The sequence below is a fragment of the Numida meleagris genome, chromosome 1 (assembly GCF_002078875.1).
Source record: "Numida meleagris isolate 19003 breed g44 Domestic line chromosome 1, NumMel1.0, whole genome shotgun sequence".
NCBI lineage: Eukaryota > Metazoa > Chordata > Aves > Galliformes > Numididae > Numida > Numida meleagris.
This window is the reverse complement of record NC_034409.1, coordinates 111,556,626-111,576,687: the sequence shown is the minus strand read 5'-3', so window position 1 is coordinate 111,576,687 and position 20,062 is coordinate 111,556,626. Positions and strand designations below refer to the sequence as shown.

The 20,062-nt window shown below is 35.1% G+C and overlaps 1 protein-coding gene across 8 annotated transcripts in view; it reads right to left on the bottom strand.

The window, feature by feature from the left end:
• The window catches only part of CFAP47 (cilia and flagella associated protein 47), a 280,469-nt gene that overhangs the window by 118,576 nt on the left and 141,831 nt on the right, over positions 1-20,062 (bottom strand). For all 8 annotated transcript variants that reach the window (XR_002442056.1, XR_002442057.1, XM_021408018.1 and 5 more), the window contains 2 exons: positions 10,107-10,218; positions 2,482-2,619 (listed from right to left, as the gene is read on the bottom strand). Coding sequence is in view for 6 of the 8 variants with exons in the window: in XM_021408018.1 (XP_021263693.1) it covers positions 2,482-2,619; positions 10,107-10,218 (250 nt within the window). In the remaining 2 variants the exon portion in view is untranslated. The remainder of the gene's footprint in view (positions 1-2,481; positions 2,620-10,106; positions 10,219-20,062) is intronic.

Below are 20,062 nucleotides of genomic sequence, written 5' to 3'. Positions count from 1 at the left end.
TCTCTTGAAAGACAGAAATGCACTTTGAACAAAACTGAAAACACCTAGCAGTGAACAATGGGGCAAGCCCCTGTCACTACCTCTGTGCTGCAGAAATTTTGATGGTGTTCTTTAACAACAAAAATAAGATTTTTGCATCAGTGGTTTCCAATGCAAGCACTAAATGTGCTTTTTTTTTTTTAAACTGCATCTGAAGGAGAAAAAAATAATGAAAAAAATTATCAGATTTTTGGAAGAGTATAATGAAGCAATGTTGGTATGAATGATGAAAAAAATATGACAACTATTCTAGAAATTATCTACCTCTTCTGCAATCATACCTAAAATGTAATTTTAAAAAAAGGAAAAGCTAAATATATATATATATATATATATATATATATATATAAATTTATACAATACATGTGTGTGAGAACCTGAAGATGATATTGTATGTTTAGCTATGTATAACAAGGAAACATTATTTGTTGGCATGTTTAAAAGGAATATTTTTTACTGAGCGACAGCAAGACAAAAATGTTTGGTTTACATGTGCTATCGTTAGAGTTGTTTTACAACTTTATTCAGCTATAGACAACCTCACACTTGTTTTGGCTTCTACAGATTCCAGTCTGGATGCTATTTTTCCCAACATGGGAAGTCTGCTGTTTTCTGTTATCGTGGAACAGTAACAGTAGTGAGGGGTTTCTCAGCTTTCACTTGCAATCCCTCAGCATGGGATGCCTCTGGTCAAATGCAAGCCATCCCTGCAAATTGTTTTCATTCTACTACCGGCATGCATTTTGCAATTAAGTAACCCTATATTTAACAGTGAACTGCACCTTGAAAATATCTATTGGTCATTCTACTCTGATGAGATGTAACAAAAACTGCTGTAACAATACTGGAAGAAAAGAAAACTGCTCAGGATAAATTCAAGCCACTGTTAGTTCCTCTTTGAAGAACATTCAGAAAATGACTGCTATCATTATATGCATTAGAGGACACTTTCTTGCCTTACATCTCTATTTAGCCATTTTCAGTGGAGATTTTCCCCTCATGTAAAAGTCATAGACATCTAATACAAATGAATGACCGTGATGGAAGACTATGTTTTGTGAAAAAACTAGAAGCAGTCAGTTGACTTAATGGTGAGATGGAAGCTTGCTGTTCCTAGGATGCGGATATTGTAAAGATGTTTTCTTTGTTCTGAAGAAAAAAATTATGTCATTAAACAACGCCTTTGCAGGGAAGAGTCATTTAATGTCCTCCTTTAAGTCTACATTAGAAAGTAATCATAATGATGTCCTGAACATTCTTAAAAATCATGAAACTTGGGATAGTACAATTTACTAGAAACACATACGTAAGACAAAGATATAACTATACATGATAGCACAATGATAACAAAAGATGAAAATTGAAAGATGAAGTAATTTGATACAGCCACAAATGAATAAACTGTGCAGATTACCCCAAGTACCTATGGGACCTAGCGCTCTCTTTTGACTTTACCATGTAGTTTACTGTGCAGTAAAAAAGGGTCCTTATTTGGAACAGAATACCTGGTTCCCCTCAGCATGCTGTCAGCCTGATTACTCACCACATATTAAGGAAATATATTCCAATTGCATCATCCAATCACACACAATTAGTGACAAACCAAGCTCAGCAAATAGCTCATCAGTAACAATAACAAAAAAACTGTGAATTTGCATTGGTTTTTCTACCTAGGAAGAACACCCTCAATTTACACCATCAGTGGTTCACACCATATTGAGAAATCCACTCAAACTTTTCTTTCTGTTACTTTCAATCACCACTTCTACTAGTTTTTCATTTATGATTCCTAACTTTGCAAGGCCCAAATATCTCACAAGAGACATGACAGCTTTCCTTGTGACAATACACTTTTCTAATGTAATCATTAGTTCTACAACTAAAGCTTCCATAAAAAAGTAAATTAGAAAAACAAGATATTCACTTAAAAATAAACAAAAAACACTGTTTATTTGATGTGTGCTTGTAATTGCAACTTTACATTCCTCTGAAACACCTAAAATCCAGAAACTGATCATAACAAATTCTGAGATCACAATTTGAAAGCAACCAGATATTTTAGAATATTCTCCTCTAGATTTTAATGTAAATGACCAAACAAGCACCTACAACTAGAACTTAAAAGAAACCTTACTCCACAAAAGGAATGGAATGGTGTGAATTTCAGCAACTGCTTGCTTTGACATTAGTACTATTAATATTATTGGACACTTTTAAAAGAAATTATTTAACAAAGATTTCCCATTTTACAAAAAAATAAAGTAAAAAAAAAAACAGAAGATCAGCTTAAAATTTCATTAAAATATGTCAAAAAAAGCAACAAAGGAGAAATCTTGTTAGGAATAAGCATTTGACTTGAGAGTTTTTACAGGTATGTGGCCTGGCATTAAAAAAAATAAAAAAGTTCACACAACTGGATTAACTCATCCAGAACAACAATACCTGCGTTTGCTGCACCAACAGTTTGTGGTGTCTTTGTTGAACATTTCTGAAATGCCTGTTCACCATCTGTCTTCTCCAGCGAGCTGTTACGTTGTGACTGCTGTTGGTCTTCATCTTCAGCAACAAATGAAATTACACCTAAAACAAATAAATAACAGATGTCATATTAGCTGGGGCATTAGCTTTATAAAATAGAATGCCAGACACCTATGAGTATTTCTTCAGTTCAGAACTAATAAAAACTGAAGTAAAACTTCTACTCCAGGTGTCAGCCATCCAATTATAATTTATGGTAATAAGGAACATGCCTTGAGTGAGTCCAAGGAAATTAACCATTTTTCTCCCTCCAGGGTTTTTCTACTTACCTGAAATAATAAGAACTACAGACAAACACGCTTTTCTAAGATGATCAAATATGGCAGACAACAATAGTACCTTTCTTTCCAGTGTAAATTTCTATGCAGAAATTTATTTCTGAGTTGGATATTTTTTTCAGAGTACAGTAGGCAGTAAAATAATAAATGTAAAATATTTCTATCATACACTACTGTACCATTTGTAAGGTAAAATCAAGTATTTATGGAAGAAAAAATACTCAGAGATTATAAAGCCAAGATTTTTAAATCACAGTGAAATACGTCTTCTGTTAAAAATATAGATTAATATTTGATAGTAGAAAACGTAATATAAAATCCAGTATTTGCTCAGTTCCTTTAAACAATACTAATGTCATTTGGGAAGCGTTGAAATACCAGCTTTAAATAAGCAGGTTTTGTTTCTTGTATTGTATGCTTCTGACACATAACTTAAAATCCACGCAGCTGCTTGGAAATGCTGGATATCATTGCTATCTTATCTAAATGTATGTCCCTCAGTATTTCAGTACATTCTGCAGAGTTTCAAAGCTGAAGTAAATAGGTCTCACAGGTTTAATTCTTGCTTCATATGTATGATGAAAAACTAATCCTAGGAGGTGATTATTTTGATATTATACAGTGAGAAATTTTCCCATTCAAGATCCTTAGAATTTATGTGAAGGGGTCTCTCAAAGGGAATTTATGTAACTGCATCTTATTAAAAGTTTGGGAAAATTATTCATAGAAAAGCTCTTTTAATTTGAAAAGGAGAATTGATATAATTTTACACGAGTCTCAGAAAAATCTGATTTAAGAATATTTAAGAATTTAATGGTATTTTTTCCTCTTTCGAGCTGTGAGTGGGGTAGATGGGAGGTAATGAATGATGTGAAGGAATATCTGAAGTTGAATCAGGGAGCTGTTGCATTTTCATGCTCTTTCTGAGCTGAGTTTCTATAACGTACTCCTCCTCACCATAGTATATAAGCACAGAGGAGTTGCAGAATATGTTTACAAAAAGTATTTGGCATTTGGCACATTAGAGGAGCAGAAACAGTAGCTGAGTTTATGTTACCTGTCTGCAGGTACATATAAAAGGAAGGCACTGACATGAATCCTAAGCTTCAGATGACGGTGAAAGAAGTCAAAAGGAAGAGCAGAAGTCCCAGACGAAGCCAAGCAAGGTTTACATGGGACCTGAGAAAGGGGATAGCAGAGAGGAGGAGAGATAGCACCTCACCAGTCACAACATCTGGCTCAGAAATCCCCTATGACTATACCATCAGCAACTGATCAAGATTCCTGTATGTATACCAGCTTACATCAGGCTCATTTACAATCCTTGACATTTCTCTTACTCAAAACACTTCTGCAGAAGGCTGCATTCATCATAAAAATCCTTCCATGTTTCACTGCATTTCAGGAGATCATTTTTTTATAAAATAGCCTCAGTTACATTTTTTTTTAAATAGTATGCAAGAAGGGAGGAACATAGAGGAGGAGAGAAGTGAAGAAAGAAGAAAAGAGAAAGGATAGAGACAAAAAAAGAGAAAAGAGAGAGGAGAGAGAAGAGGAGGAGTATGAGGAGGAGAAGAAGGAGGAGAGAGAAGAACGAGTATGTACTTAAATGCAGAGCAAAAAACTAAGCAATTTTCAATTAAATATTAAATTTCCAGATTTTTTTCCTTTGTTAATAAAATCTATGCTATCCCAATGGAAAAAAAAAATGAAGAAAAAAAAAAGAATATTTTAAGAAACTATTGAATATGAAAAATACTGATAAGTTAACCTATTTCACCTCTTAATAAATAAACCTAGTACAATTTTGGTCTAAAGTAGCACAATATTAAAAGGTAAAAAAGTGCAAGAAAAATATTAATTTTATCATTAATTTTAATTATGATCCTAAAGATTAATATACTTGAGATGTCAATAACTATATAGAAATGAGCAAAAAGAAGCCATACTATAGATTTAAACTTGATTAAAATATTTGAGTATGTGCTGAAATGCACTAAATTCATACATCCTAAAACCTTCTTACAGTAGAGAATTTTTTTTTCACTTCGTTCTAAAATATAACCAATTTCATTCTTATAGTCCTTTCTTCCATTCACAATGGAGGGTTTTCTTCACCAACTGCATGTATTTCAGAATATTATATTGTGCATGTGTGTGTTTGAGAGAGAGGGACAGAGAACAAGTGTTCAAGGCTTAGAAGTTTTTATTTCATCCCTAGGTAGGGGTACAGTAAAACAAATAAAACCTATTTATTAGCTTCACACTAATCATGAAGTCAAAAGCACTGAGATCATTGACTGAAGAATTCTGAATAACTATTTCTGGCAAATCTTGGAATGTTTGAGAGTTTCCAGAACTGTAAATTGCTAACGCTCAAGAATATTTCAGAAAGCAGTAGAAGTATAGTAACTGCAAAGCACTTGAATTGCTCAACCACTGTGCTAATAATCCAGCAATGGCATAACTGAAAAATCAGTGCGGAACTGTGCTGTAATTGCCGACACTTGGCTTTATTTCCTTGCAGAAAACAGATCTCAAACAAATACAATTAATAAAATTGAGGATAAAGTCTTGATCAATAAAGGTAACTAGATTGATGTAAAGTATTCAGATTTCTGCAGGGTTCTCGATTATATCTGTCCAAGTATTTAAATAAAAAATAACCAGTTTCACTGTAGATGGCATGCATTTTCAAACTGTGTTTATCTGCTAACTTTACAATATTCATAAATTGTCCATCACTTTCATAGATGTGAAAGTATCTATTACTGGCTCAGAGGTATTTTAATTTTCTATTGGGAAAAAAAAAGAAAATAACTGCTGATGAAAACTCCAAATAACAAAAAAAATATTAATATTAAATCCTGTATAGGAAGTACTTATCAGTAACATGCTCTGTATGACTTTCGTCTTTAAGACTGATTGTTTTCCAAAGATGTACTATATTGTACTAAGCAAAATGCTCTCCTGGTTCAGAAATGAGTGGTGCAATGCAATGATCACTATTACACAGGAGATTAAAATAGCTGATGCTACATAAATGTAGGAGTGTATTCAAAGTAGGGGCTACAATAAATTCTAATCAAAAGAAGTTTGCAGGCTAGGAAAAAGAGATGTTAAATGCAAAAAAATCCTTAGCCATCTATCAACTACTAAGAAACAGACTGGAAAGGTGCAGAAACACTGCAACATTGCAACAAAAATTATAGATTTAAAATAACAAGTCAGCATATTTACCTTTTTAATAAGGTTTTTTATGAGCTTGGCTTATATATTACATAAGCTTCTTGCTTTGATTCATGAATATTTAGTCTTTTGGCAGTCTATGCCTCTGCCCACACTGTCATCCTACAAAACCTACTGTAGCTTACACTTCTTCAATAAAGCAATATCCTGTATATTTATGTCTCATTGATGCTGCAAAGCAAATGATATGTGACACTTTCCTCATGCATTGCAGAACTCAGTGTGTTTTTTTCCTTCCTTCTAGAGACTTACTTCTAGTTCCGACTTCTCTGTCACATATCACAAGGAAACTTGCCAAAATATCATAATTGACAATTTTAAAGAGTATTATAAGAACAATACTTAGCATACATAACACAATTCCCAACACAGAGAATTCCATCAAATAGGAAGAAATTGACTATATATATATATATATATATTTTTTTTTTTTTTAATCAAGTGACACATACTTCAAAAGTAAAGGAAAGGTGATTCATAAAACTAGAAAGCTCCTTTCTAAAGGCTAGTTAATTGTTACATACAAAAGAATACAGACAAGAGTTGTGTATTTTTTGCACAAAAAACAATAAAGTACTATGAGCTTTGGTCTCTTCTGAATATTCTGTGGAAAGAAAAAAAAAATTTAATAAAAGAAAAAGTGATATGTAGAAGGTGCTTTATCAGATCTAAAGAAAGTTGCTCTATTAGCTAGGAAACAGATTGCTAAACAATTTTATTTGGTGCAAGAACATTGCAGGAGATGTTTATTAGTCATTATTCCTATGTTAAAAATCTATAACATAGCTACAAACTAGCTGTAGCATAAAATATTAACTCCATTGAAATCCTTCAAATGGACTTTTGAACAGAAGTAGGCCCATTTTTTGCTTAGCAATCTTAAGAGAGCAAAAAGGGGAGCAAAATAAGTATAATTGTGCTGCTGCATAATTTTGTAATGAAAAACACTTTGAATAGAAAGGAAAGAGAAAAACCATTTGCTCAGTACAATTTCTATGGCAAATGCTCCTTTAAGAGAATTCTTCAAATTATGACAAAAACATCATCAAAGAATACCACGGTTACAAAGTTTTACACATACAATTTGGAGAGTTCTAAACTTGAAATCATTCAACAGTTCTATGGCAAATTCTTCAACTAAATATCTAAATAGCTGTTCTTTTTTCCTCATGGGGTAAATTTCACTCTTTCCATAGATATCTTTTGAGCCCTGTTTTTATCCTCAACATTCAACATACTTCCCTCCAAACAAATTCCAAACCGAACTGAAAAAGAATACCTTTATTTTGGAGTATTTAATGTTAGCTGGAGTATTTTGTAGCTAGGAAGTACTAAGATTCCTGAATCCTAATTAATTACCAATTGAATCATTCACATCCAGTCTGTGATCCTCACACTTCACATAGGCAACTGAAAATTCTTACAAGAGTAAAAAATTCTTATTTTCCTCAGTTCAGACATTTCCATAAGTTTCCATTAAGGTGAAAACTCTGCTTTGGGGAACAAATATGACCTCTCATACTTACACAATTTGAAGCAGATTGACTTCCATTCCACTTGAATCCCCAAGCTCGTAAGCATTTCCTAGTTGTTGTTGCCTTATATAGGATATTTGGTAGCTTATGTTACACATAACATTGGACAGCAAAATCAGCTTATGCCTTTCAAATCCACAAAAGTGGCCTTTCTTCCCCGCCCCCATACAACAGCTGAATGATTAGAGTACATTTACAAATTTCTATGATGTAACTGAAAATGTCTGTGCTCCAGGGGAAAAATGAATGAGATTTTTCCAGGTAGTGATTAAAGCAACCATTGAGCCAGGGGTTGAATGGCAGGTAACTGGACCCTATCTCTTTCACAGTCTCTGTTCAGCCTCCTATTGTTATTTTACAGCAGAAAATATATGAACTGTTCCCTGAAAAGAAGAGTACATGTGACTACCCAGCTTTTGAGCTATTAACTTTTCTGTCAGGTTAGAGACACTGTTCTCTTTCTCTCTCTGTGAATATGTAATACTTCCAAGTACAATGGAAACCATTGTGACACAAGTTAGGAATGACAGAACAGAGGAGATGACGGTTCAAGTGTGCCATCTCCTTCTCTTTGAAGGCATGGCTTTTAACAGCCGCTGTTAAACTGCTGTATGATAGATCGCTTGGAATCTATTACACTGAAGCTTTCAGGACTCATAAAAGTATTGTGGATTCACTAAGCAATAAGTAAAGAATAATCCTAAATGTTTAAAGCCTAAAGAAAAGGCATATGTTAAAGTATGGTGTACCCTCAGTATTTCCTGGTGAACAGTTTTGATGGTCAAAAATTCAACTGAAAGCTGACTCCAACTCAGAGAAAATGATTTTTTTCTCAGGGCTACAGACTAAGCAAGCAGTTACTGAAGTTTTCCTGTGGCACTACACCAAGCTTTGGTGCAAGTATTTACAAGTGCTTTTCTGACAGTAATGCCTCTTGTTCTATGATGTTGGCCTGCAATGTTTGAGGCAGATGGTGGTGGTAGGGCAGCAGAGGTTGAACCTTCCCACCAACACCATTACATTTTGTTGTCATGTGACAGATGGTAGCAGAGTGGCAGTCTGACACATTGTGTCTGACATGGAAGCGTGGATGAAGCAATGGTGTGTCACTGAATTCCTCCATGCAGAAAAAAATGGCACCCATTGACATTTATTAGCACTTGCTGAACATTGATGGAGACCACACAGTGGATGTGAGCACAGTGAGGCAATCAGTGTTGCATTTCAGCAGCAACAGTAAGTTGCTTCCTCTGGTACAGATTTGTACAAGCACAGCATGCAGGCTCTAGTTAATTGCTGGTGAAAATGCATAGCTCATGGTGGTGACTATGTTGAAAAACAGTGTTTTGTATCTGGTAATTTTCTCTATCAAATAGTGTTATTGTGCTCTTCGTATCTGTTGTAGTTTCCATGGAAATAAATAGGAAACATTGCTTTCAGAGATACCTATATATTTTCACAAATCATCTGTATATTGAGATGCTATTATTATCTACGTTTTACATATCAGAGACTAAAACAGTCAAAATAATAAACTAGGTTGGCATTCTTAATGACAATTATTTTTTGATGTCGAGAAAACAGCAGTCATTAATCTCAACTTTTTAAAAAGTCAGCAGAAGGAATTTGCAGTTAGCAAACCAAAAAGTCAAGATTATACACTGAGCATTTTTGATAAAGACATTTGCCCAATATTTAAAATCCTTTCATTTAAGAAGTGGTCCAAATCTAGGTTTCACGAGCACTATTCTGTTATTTTTTGTTTCTTATTTTTTGTTTCCATAATTTCCTTCCTCACACATTATAGAACTGCTCTGCTAAAAGCCACAATTCCTACTCTACATGGATGATTGTACAGCCTCATTCTCATAATTGTGCTTTTTATATTATGATGTAAAGAATGAGAAAGTAGGATTGTAGAAATATTACTTAGCATTTGAAAATGATTGTCTGAATTATTAAAATAAATATCCATTTAAAAATATATTCAAGACAAAATATTAAATAAGACATACTGATGTTAGTTAAAGCATGCAAGAATCTTAAGATTATTTCATGGAAGTATCAGTATAAACATGGACTGATGTAAATTTTTTGCAATTAATTTTAGAAAACTACATTCTGTGTATTTGGTCTTGCACTCTGTGGGCAACAAATTGAACTTTAATCAAAGCAAATAATCAAATTCTAGTTTCTGCTTTTAAATCATTGGCTCTAGTAGTGCTTAGAGAACTCCAGCTATTCAACATTTTCTGGAAAGAGCACTTGTTGGTAATTCAAACATATGAACCTATCTGACTATTTCGATGGGACCAATTAAACGCATACAGTTCCACATATGTTGGCGTTTTTGAAGTACTCAACCACGTTTTCAGCAGTAGTATCTTCTCAACTAAGTATGACCCAGATTAAAAATCAGTATCACCAGTCTGTTAATTCACAGGGATTTTGGAGTTCTACATTTTACCTTGAAAGACTCCTCGTCTCCATGGAGATACACTCAATCTGTAAGGAACTATGTCATCTGGATCCACAGTAAGAACTGGTGCACCACTCACCACTGAAAGATCTGAAGATACCTGGTAAAGAGAATTCACAAAAAGAATGAATAGTCAAAGGCAAGTTACTATGGTATGAACGTAATATATAAAACTATCCATTTTACTTGCTTTGAAAAGTAGCATAGGATATAAAATTTGCTATCAGTAAGTCCTACCCTTTATACACATGAAGTGAATACGTATGATAAGAGACAGTATCACATACATCATCATGTAGCATATTGAGATCATACCAAGTAAACTCAAGTAAAGTAACTCAGTTGGACCACAGACTTACTTGAATATTATTTACATAGTAATGACATAAATATTTTACATTTGCTTTCTTTAGAAGTGTAACAGTGAACTTTAACACTTGTGATCTAAATTGATAGTGCAAAGCAAAATCTGAGTGTTGTTTTAACAGCAATTGCTACACCTTACGTGATATTAAACCATACTTTTAGACATTGTATTTTGTAAATTACATTTATGCAATGACATTTGTAGCAATTATATAAACAATTAAATTACTGGTGCAATTTTATTACACTAAATTTTAGATTTTTTAAACTAGAACGATTACAGAAAAGTAAACTGAGTATTTTTAATTGTTTCTCATTTCTTTATCCCTTATAATTTTGCCACAGAAAGACTCTATGATCAGCTATGATCAGCTCCTCATGGACCAGAAATTTAAGTATGAAGCACGACAACCCGCAGTTAATGATAATCTGGTCTAATTACTGGTTGTGCAGAAAAACGGCAAATGGATTGCATGAATGGTTCTGCTTACATCCCTTATTCTGTTACCTTTTCCACTGGAGCAACATGGTTTTGGTGACAATGTTTTAAATTTATACTGCTATTTCTGCATTGAACATCTGACTACAAATGAGGATTTTCCAGGTATGGAGTCCTTTAAAAAGTATTTTCAGGATATGAAGCAGTACTGTAGCATGCTATAATTTCTTAATACAGTAAAAAACAGAGCTCTTTTTGTGTTGTTTAGGTGAATTTTGACCAAAATCATGGTTTAAGTCAAAAACACTTGAATTTCTTTTGACCAGATTATATTTCATTAATGGTAACAGCTAGACTGGCAAGTATTGAAATGGAAGACCTGAATTCTACGAAGATCTCCACTGCAACAGTAAAAGCATTAAATGCATGGACCTTTTTTTTTTTTTTTTTTTAATCCTCAGAGTAACTTTTTTTTTTTAAGTCAAAATATTTGGTTTATATTTTCTGTAGGGAAAAGTTTATCTTGTCTTCGCAAGGGCTTGCCTTCTATGAGGTATTTATATTAATATAATAGTTTTCAGAAAAGTATGACATAACAAGGACAGGACAGGCAGAAAATAAAGCTATATTTTTCAAGTAGTCATTATCTACGAAAATCTGACAATCAAAATACGCTATTGAAAGTCATGGAAAAACTGCCAACTATACAATGATAACTTATTTGGGCTTTTCCTTATTCTATGATTCTATATTCTTTTTAAAATAATTCTTCAGTCTTGTGACAAATGAACTTAAACAGAATATTACGTTCTATTATGAATGAAATGTATTTTAAAATGCTCAGTGAGGCAATTCTGCATGCATTCTGTGCCATCAGAATGAAAAATATTTCTATCTAAATATTTAAAATCAAATGATTTTAGACAATATGTTGCATGAATTGCATCTTATAAATTAAAGATCAAATTGCCAAAGAAAAACAGAAATGGGAAAAGATTTCTGTCATTAGAAAACAGTATATATCAGCAAGTAGTGTCAGATGAAGGAATGACATGCAGTCCATTCAGGAAGAGAAGAGGCAGAAATATAATTTACCAAGGACTGAAGTCTGAGAGGAACAGGAGAGTGTTCTGTGATCATGGGTAGTTATGATGAAATAAGGGCAAAAGAGGACTGGAAGACAGGGGACCAAACTGATATTATCAATAACAGGAGTACTGTAAGTAGAGATTCATTACAAAAAAAACAGTAACAGTATGCACATACAAAAGAATATCCAGGAAAGAGAGAGGTTTCTCCTAGAGTGTTTAAGGATCTGAATGAAAATAAATAAATAAAATAAAAATAAGGACTTTGTTCAAATGCTAATAAAATTTGGGACTCCTATGCCAAGTAAAAAGAAGAAAACTAAATAAATAAATCTGTAAGGCAACAATCTTCCTCTTTCCCAACAAATTCACAATTCAAGATGGATGTTAGATGTCTAACAATAAGAAGGAACAGGGAAACAAACTACCAAGAAAAAAAAATGAGCCAGAAAGAGAAAGGTGGAAAGCCTTGTTGAAGTAACATTTGAAAAAACGTTAACCACTAACAAAAAGAAAACACTGGTGCAGATATTTACAAGTGCAGCATGCAAGCACTTGTTCATTGCTGGTGAAAACGTATAGCTAATGTTGGTGAGTGTGTTGAAAAATAGTGTTTTGTACCTGAGAATTTTCTTTATCAAATAGTGTCATTGTGCTCTTTGTAGCTTTTGTAGTTTCCACGGAAAGAAACACGAAGCATTACGTTCAGAGAAACCGACATACATGAAAGTATACTTTAATGTGTATGAATTTTTTATCAGAGAATTGGGGGTGCCAATAAACCAGAGTGCATACTACCCATCTTCTCCCCATCCTGACCTGAAAGGACACAAGCAGACTTCCTTAGTTCTTGTAGATAGTAGGAAGATTGAAAGGAGTCTGTTGATCAATTTAAAGAACCTGCAATCTAGACAACATTGATGATTTTTATCAATCATCTGTGAGCATTTTATTGTCAAAAATCTAACCTAGCAACATTGTGTTTTAAATCTTTCCTGTAAATCTTTCTAACACTTCTAGCCATAACCATTGGAAAATACATCAGGTGACCTAAGGGATAAGAGCAGAAAAGAAAAAGTCCCTCTTTGATGTTTATCCCTGCTTTCTACCAGATCATCTTCAGAAAAATAATCCCTTTTTCCTCCGAGAGTTTACGTATAAATTATACCCTTTCACAAATACATATAGATATTTTGCAATAATTACCATCTTTAATAACAAGTATTTCATATCAATCAGGAAGAAAGTAACAAATCATAAATAAATAACATAATTTTTAAGATATTTAATATTATTAAGTCCTTTAGAAAAGTGTATAATCCCAGGCTCCATCATGCCATTAAATTTAATTTAAAAAGCAGAATGTAAAAGGAGTTTAATAGGCCATAAAATGTCTTTCATTTCTTATGATCACTGTAAAAGATTTGACTGAAACCACACAAAAAAATGAATAAATGAATTATCTTGTTTAGATATGTAAGAAGCAAAATACTTCAGCACTACCCAGATTTTCCAAAAAATAAAAACAAGTAAGAAGTAACAGAAATTACTGAGGTAGAACAGAACTTTCATTTAAAAAAACTGTATTAAAACCTAATTCCACATACTGTTGTCAGTCTTTTAAATTGGTAAAAAAAAATGAGATGCTTTATTTGCATACGTTTTGTTAGGAAGACAATGCGCAGCATAATTAAGAAACAGTGAAGCTGTGCAAGCTGCCCTAATATTTATCATGTAATCACTACAATTATTTCAGTGAAGAATTGTTGGCTTTCAGTAACTACAAATTTCTTCAAATCCACACAGCATATGTTCCATTCTTTTACCACCACTACGAAAAATAAGAATTGTAGAATCCCACAACGAAACTGAAATTGAAGTTATTATTGCAGGGTTTTTTTGTACTGCAGAAAGTTTGCTCAAATCAACTCATCTGCAAGGATTCTATTTTTAAATGATATAATCTTCTGGCACCTTATATGCCAAATCATTATTTGCACAGAGACAAAGCATAAATGGAGCAGGTTTTTAGCATTAAAATTCTAAAATTAATTTACCAGTCATGGATTTTTATATTATTTTCCAAAACTGCAATATGGTTATTCGAGATGAATAGGAATAGAAAGCCATCCTTCAAAATTACAGGGAAAATATATTTTGCCAGTGCAGAATAACTAAATATGTACAACTTTTAAAATGTCAGTAGACATTTCAAGTCAAAGTTGTGAAAAGATGTACAGAATTTAACCAAATATACTGAAATTCTACTATCTCAGCGCATAGTGCTAGATAGCAGTATGTTCTAAATTTCATTAAAATAATTGTTTCTAAGGTGCTTTTAAAAATGCTTAAATATTAAAAGGTAATGTTCCCTGACACTAGGCTAAAAGTGGGACTGTAACAGTCACTGATTTTACTGAAAACCAGTTTTCAATACTGTTTCAAGATTAACAGATGTTTCAAAAGATGCTCCCATTACTTTCCCTCATTCTTTTTCTCACCCATACCTTCTACATTCCTAAATTATTAGGAATTCATTTAGTTCTTGCAATCACTTCTATTTTGTGCCAGCATTCTACAACACTGAAATAAAATACCTGTCTGTTTCACAAAGTATATACCCCAATTAATGCTTGCCTGTCCAGATGAAGCCTGGAGCTATCAAGAATGCTACATAGTCAAGACACAATCCAGCCAGGCAAACTTGTCAAGACTACTAACCCACCTCAAGAAACACGTCAGACCTAAGACCTTATCACATCCTTGATCAAATTATTTCACAACTAGAAGACAAACAAAGGCTGCCAACAACTAAAGTTACTAATTTTTTGTATCATTCATCACTGCTACAAAGAATGCTTTGTCTGAGGTGAAGTCTGTTACAGAAGTGCTGGGAGGCAATGTGGAAACCAAATCGATCGAAATTAGGACAGACGAAAATAGAAGTGTTATGGGATATACAGATTTTCTTCTGGTAGTTAAAGAAATCTGATGAGTGTATTGGGCCTTTGGCAATGAAGTTGCATGGAATGTATTCTCTGGGAATCACACATACAGCACAAAGCAAGACAAATCCCAAAGGCTTTCTGTTATATTATTTCATTTTACTGAGAGATCTATTACATTCCCAACGTTCATGTCATTGTTTCATTAACATTGGAAAGATGTGAAATGGATATACAGAGGAGAGAAAAAAAAGCCACTGAAATAAAGGGAATTTTATACTTTATTCTTATAGATATATAATATATATATTCTTATATACATGCATTCTTATATATATAGCTTATATATTTATTCTAGAATACTTTTTGATATTACTAACTTGTGTAAGCTATTACCCAAAAGGAAAGTTAACTGACTCTTGAAGTCCTCTAGAGAGTTTACATTAATGACATGTATTTTGAACAGTGCTAAGAAATAACAGTTGTGTTGTTTGTTATTTTTTACTGCAAGAACAAGCATTGAAAGAATTAGGCACCTTTATAACTAAAGTTACTGTCAAAGGTGTTAGAAGCAACATCAACACATCCTTCTATCATTTATATTGAGTAGACAGTTTTACATAAAGATCAAAAGAAAATGGCATAAAAAAACTTGTCATTACTGACAGATTAGATTTTAAAGAACTACTTCATCCTTCCTACACTTGTAGGATGACTTGAATCAAATTTTACAGCCATTAAAGTCCACTTACATTGTAGTCACTAATATTAATTCAGCATCAGATAACTATATGCTCTCAGGCTAACATTCTATGTGCAAAAATTCTTTATGGGTGCTCTTGTGATGTTTTTTCAGACACAGAAGTAAGTTCATCATGAAGAAGTCTATTTGTTGTAATAGTCTGTCAAACAGGCCATGAAGAGCTCAGTGGCAGTATTTCAATCAGTAGAAAATGGTTCATAAAGTTTTCACATTTTTTCAAGGAAATTTATGGTCAGGGAAAAGAAGGTCAGGGAGGATGTGGGCCCTCTCTGGAAGGATACTGGAGACCTGGTGACAAGAGATACAGAGAAGGCTGAGGTGTTCAGTGACTTCTTTGCCTCACTCTTCACTGGCAAGGCCTCTAGCCACACCGCCCATGTTGCAGAAAGCAATGGTAAGAACTTAGAGAAGGTAGATCTGCCTGCTGTAAGTGAAGATGAGATTCAAGACCATCTAAAGAACACGAAGGTGCACAAGTCCTTGGGACCCGAGGAGATCCATCCATGGGTTCTGAGGGAACTGGTGGATGAAGTTGCCAAGCCTCTATCCATCATATTTGAAAGGTCATGGCAGCCTGGTGAAGTTCCCACTGACTGGAAAAGGGGAAACATAACCCCCATTTTCAAGAAGAGAAATAAAGAAGATCCAGGGAACTACAGGCCAGTCAGACTCACCTCTGTACCTGGCAAGATCATGGAGCAGATCCTCCTGAAAGCCCTACTAAGGCACATGGTAAATAAAGATGAGGCGATGGGTGGTAACCAATATGGCTTCACTGAGGGTAAGACATGCCTGACAAACTTGGTGGCCTTTTATGATGGAGTTACACCATCTGTGGATAAAGGTAGAGCAACTGATGTCATCTACCTGGACTTCTGCAAAGCATTTGACACTGTCCTGCATGACATCCTGGTCGCCAAATTGGAGAAAAATGGATCTGATGGATGGACTAGTGCTGGATAAGGAATTGGCTGGATGGTCACACTCAGAGAGTTGCAGTCAATGGCACAGTGTCCAAGTGGAGACCACTGATGGTTGGGGTTCCCCAGGGATTGGTGCTGGGACCAGTGTTATTTAACATCTTTGTAGGTAACATGGACAGTGGGATTGAGAGCACCCTCAGCAAGTTTGCAGACGACACCAAGCTGAGTGGTGCAATTGACACAGTAGAGGGAAATGATTGTTACCGAACTCCGGCAACCCCTCTCGTATTACCCTTGCACGCAGAGAACCAAAACCCGGTCCTGGCCAGTCACTGCACGCAGACATCAACATGATGAGCAGCAAAACGGCGTTTATTGTTAAAAGTTACAGAACTATATAGTATTTCTTATCTTTTACTAGACTGTTCCAGAAGCTCACGTGGGCTACTGGCCAATCATGCTGTAAATCGAGCTCTGTCCACTTGCTTCTGAAAAGCCATATAGGGGGTGGTCATACACGTTGTTATCAAAACAAAGAGGTACAGCCTCTCCTTCTTATGACATGGGTTCAAGTAAGTAGGTCAACCAATAGCAAGCGAAATGGGGAAGGGCCTTCCACGTTACAACCCGAGCGCTCCGTTATATGCCTAATACAACAAATGATGCTATCCAGAGGAACCTGGACAGGCTTGAGAGGTAGGCTCATGCCCATCTCATGAAAATCAACAAGGCCAAGTGTAAGGTCCTGCTTTGGGTCAGGGCTATCTCAAGCACAGATACATGCTGGGCAGAGAATAGCTTGAGAGCAGTCCTGAGGATAAGGATTTGGGAGTGTCGACTGGTGAAAGATTGTAATGTGCACTTGCTGCCCAGAAAGCCAACCATATCCTGGATTGCATCAAGAGAAGTGTGACCATCAGGTCAAGGGAGGTGATTCTGCCCCTCTATTTTGCTCTTTTGAGACCTCATCCAGAGTAGTGAGTCCAGTTCTGGAGCCCCCAACACAAGAAGGACATGAAGCTGTTGGAGTGGGTCCAGAGGAGGGCCATGAGGATGATCAGAGGGCTGAAGCACCTCCCGTACAAGGACAGGCTGAGAGACCTGGGGCTCTTCAGCCTGGAGAAGAGAAGGCTCTGAGGAGACCTTATAGCGGCCTTCCAGTACCTGAAGGGGGCCTACAGGAAAGCTGGGGAGGGACTTTTTATAAGAGTATGTAACAACAGAACGAGGGGAAATGGCTTTAAGCTGGAAGAGCATAGATTTAGACTAGATATTAGGAAGAAATTATTTACTGTGAGGGTGGTGAGATGCTGGAACAGGTTGCCCAGTGAGGTTGTGGATGCTCCCTCCCTGGAAGCATTCAAGGCCAGGCCGGATAGGGCTCTGAGCAACCTGGTCTAGAGGGAGGTGTCCCTGCCTATAGCAAGAGGGTTGGAACTAGATGATCTCAAAGGTTCCTTCCAACCCAAACCATTGTATGATTCTATGATTCCATGGAAATCATCTTTTTGATAATGGAGAACATTGCAGGTACTGAAAATATTTTGCTTAGCATTTTAAAGGTTGACTGATAGAGACACAAAACCAGCACTTTCCAAAGGTACTTACTCCATCCATGACTCTTGATACATACCAATGGTTGTACAGACAAACAGACCACATATTACTGCTGCTCCAGATATGAGGAGTGTATATGTGTTAGATATAGTAAAAGCATATAGTATTCAGAGAGAAGAGGACTTTCTTAATGGAGTAAAAGGAATAAATTTTCCCTCACCCTTCTCCTAAACTTACGTTCCATTTTCAACAGCCACTTTTGCAATATTACTGCTGTTTATGTTCAAGTTATTAGATAGTGTCATGGTTTTATGATTTTCGGTTATTGGTACTCCACATCATAACATCATGTAGTGAATGTACCTGGTTCTCAGAAGAGGACTACTACATTCCCCACGGCACTTTGCTCCTTTGTTACCATTTTCCAGCCGGAGGGAAAAGATAAAAGCTCGCAGTACAAAAACTTGCAGATCACGAGACCTCGTCCCTTTTTCCGCCATCTCTCGTCTTGGCAGCACCTCGCTCTCCAGCCGTCTTATCATCGGTAGTAGAGTAAAACCTACCTTGATTTTGGGACATTCTCTCTCTCTGTATTGGATTTATCAGCTTAAATTGTAATTATTGTGTGTTGTACTATGGGGTGTTGTTTTGCATTCCAATATCTTATTTAGTAAATTAGTTTGTTTCTCCTCAGATTGTTGCCGCTATTCTTTGCTCTCAGGGCCATCTCCCTACCCTTTTCCCCTTTCCCCTTTTCCTGGGACGTGGGCCCTTGGGTCCCCCGTCCCCTTTGTCACGGAATCAGGGTAGCATATATACAGAGTAATTAATGTTATAATGAAATTATAATATTAAAATCAGCTTTTATTAATTTAATTGTTTAATGAATCCAGTCCTCTTTTACCCATTGCCCTTTGTGTTATATGCTTTTGGATAAATAAATAATCCTCATTTTGCATTTCCGTAAAGTCTGCTGGTCACAATTGCCTTTTAAAGGAGGATTTCCCATTTGTCCTACTAACAACAGATAATGGTGATCACGTTCTGGATTAACTGATTAAATTCTAAGTTAAAGACCAACTCTTTGGAATTTAAAATTGAGAAAATGATCTTCACTCTCTACAGTAGCACAAGACACTATGTGACAATTGCTGATGGAAGTGGTAAATATTTTTTGATTTGTTGAGAACACAGTTTCCAAACACCTGTTTTGTAATCATGCTGTTTCCAATTATACCAGCTCACTTTCCTTCAACAGCTGTTTGCCAACAATTTCTGAGTAAAATTGTAACGTACAGAAAATATATTATTCAACCTCATTAATGCATACAAGCATGAACTCTTTGTCACTGGCCTTAATACTTCTCTCCCCAAAGTTCCATATCTAAAAGAGCACACAAAGAGAAAGAGCCTAAAAGTTTCAATTGGTGTGACACAAGGGCTATCTTCCCTGGATCTTCAGATTAGAAATGATTGTACTGTCAAGTGGTACTTCAGAGAGGTAAAAACAAAACAAACATAAACGCCCTGAAATAAACAAACAAAAAACAACATCAACAAAAACAGCTAATATGTGCTACCCAGAGAACACCCTGAAGGTAGTCTAGGTTCATTCAGTTAGACTCACCTCATTGTAAAATACCTACAATAGTCAGAAAACAATTTAATGCTGCAGTTCTGAAAAAGACATACAGTGAATAATTTCAATGCATTCATTTTGAAGTTTAATATCTCAGCGTCTTTCATTAGCACAAAAAACACTGAGTTCACACGAAATGGAAAAGCAGAGGAAATAATGTTGTCAACTTTTAAAAATATTCACTGTTTTTGGAGAAAAAAGTACAAATGTATTAGGAATGCATT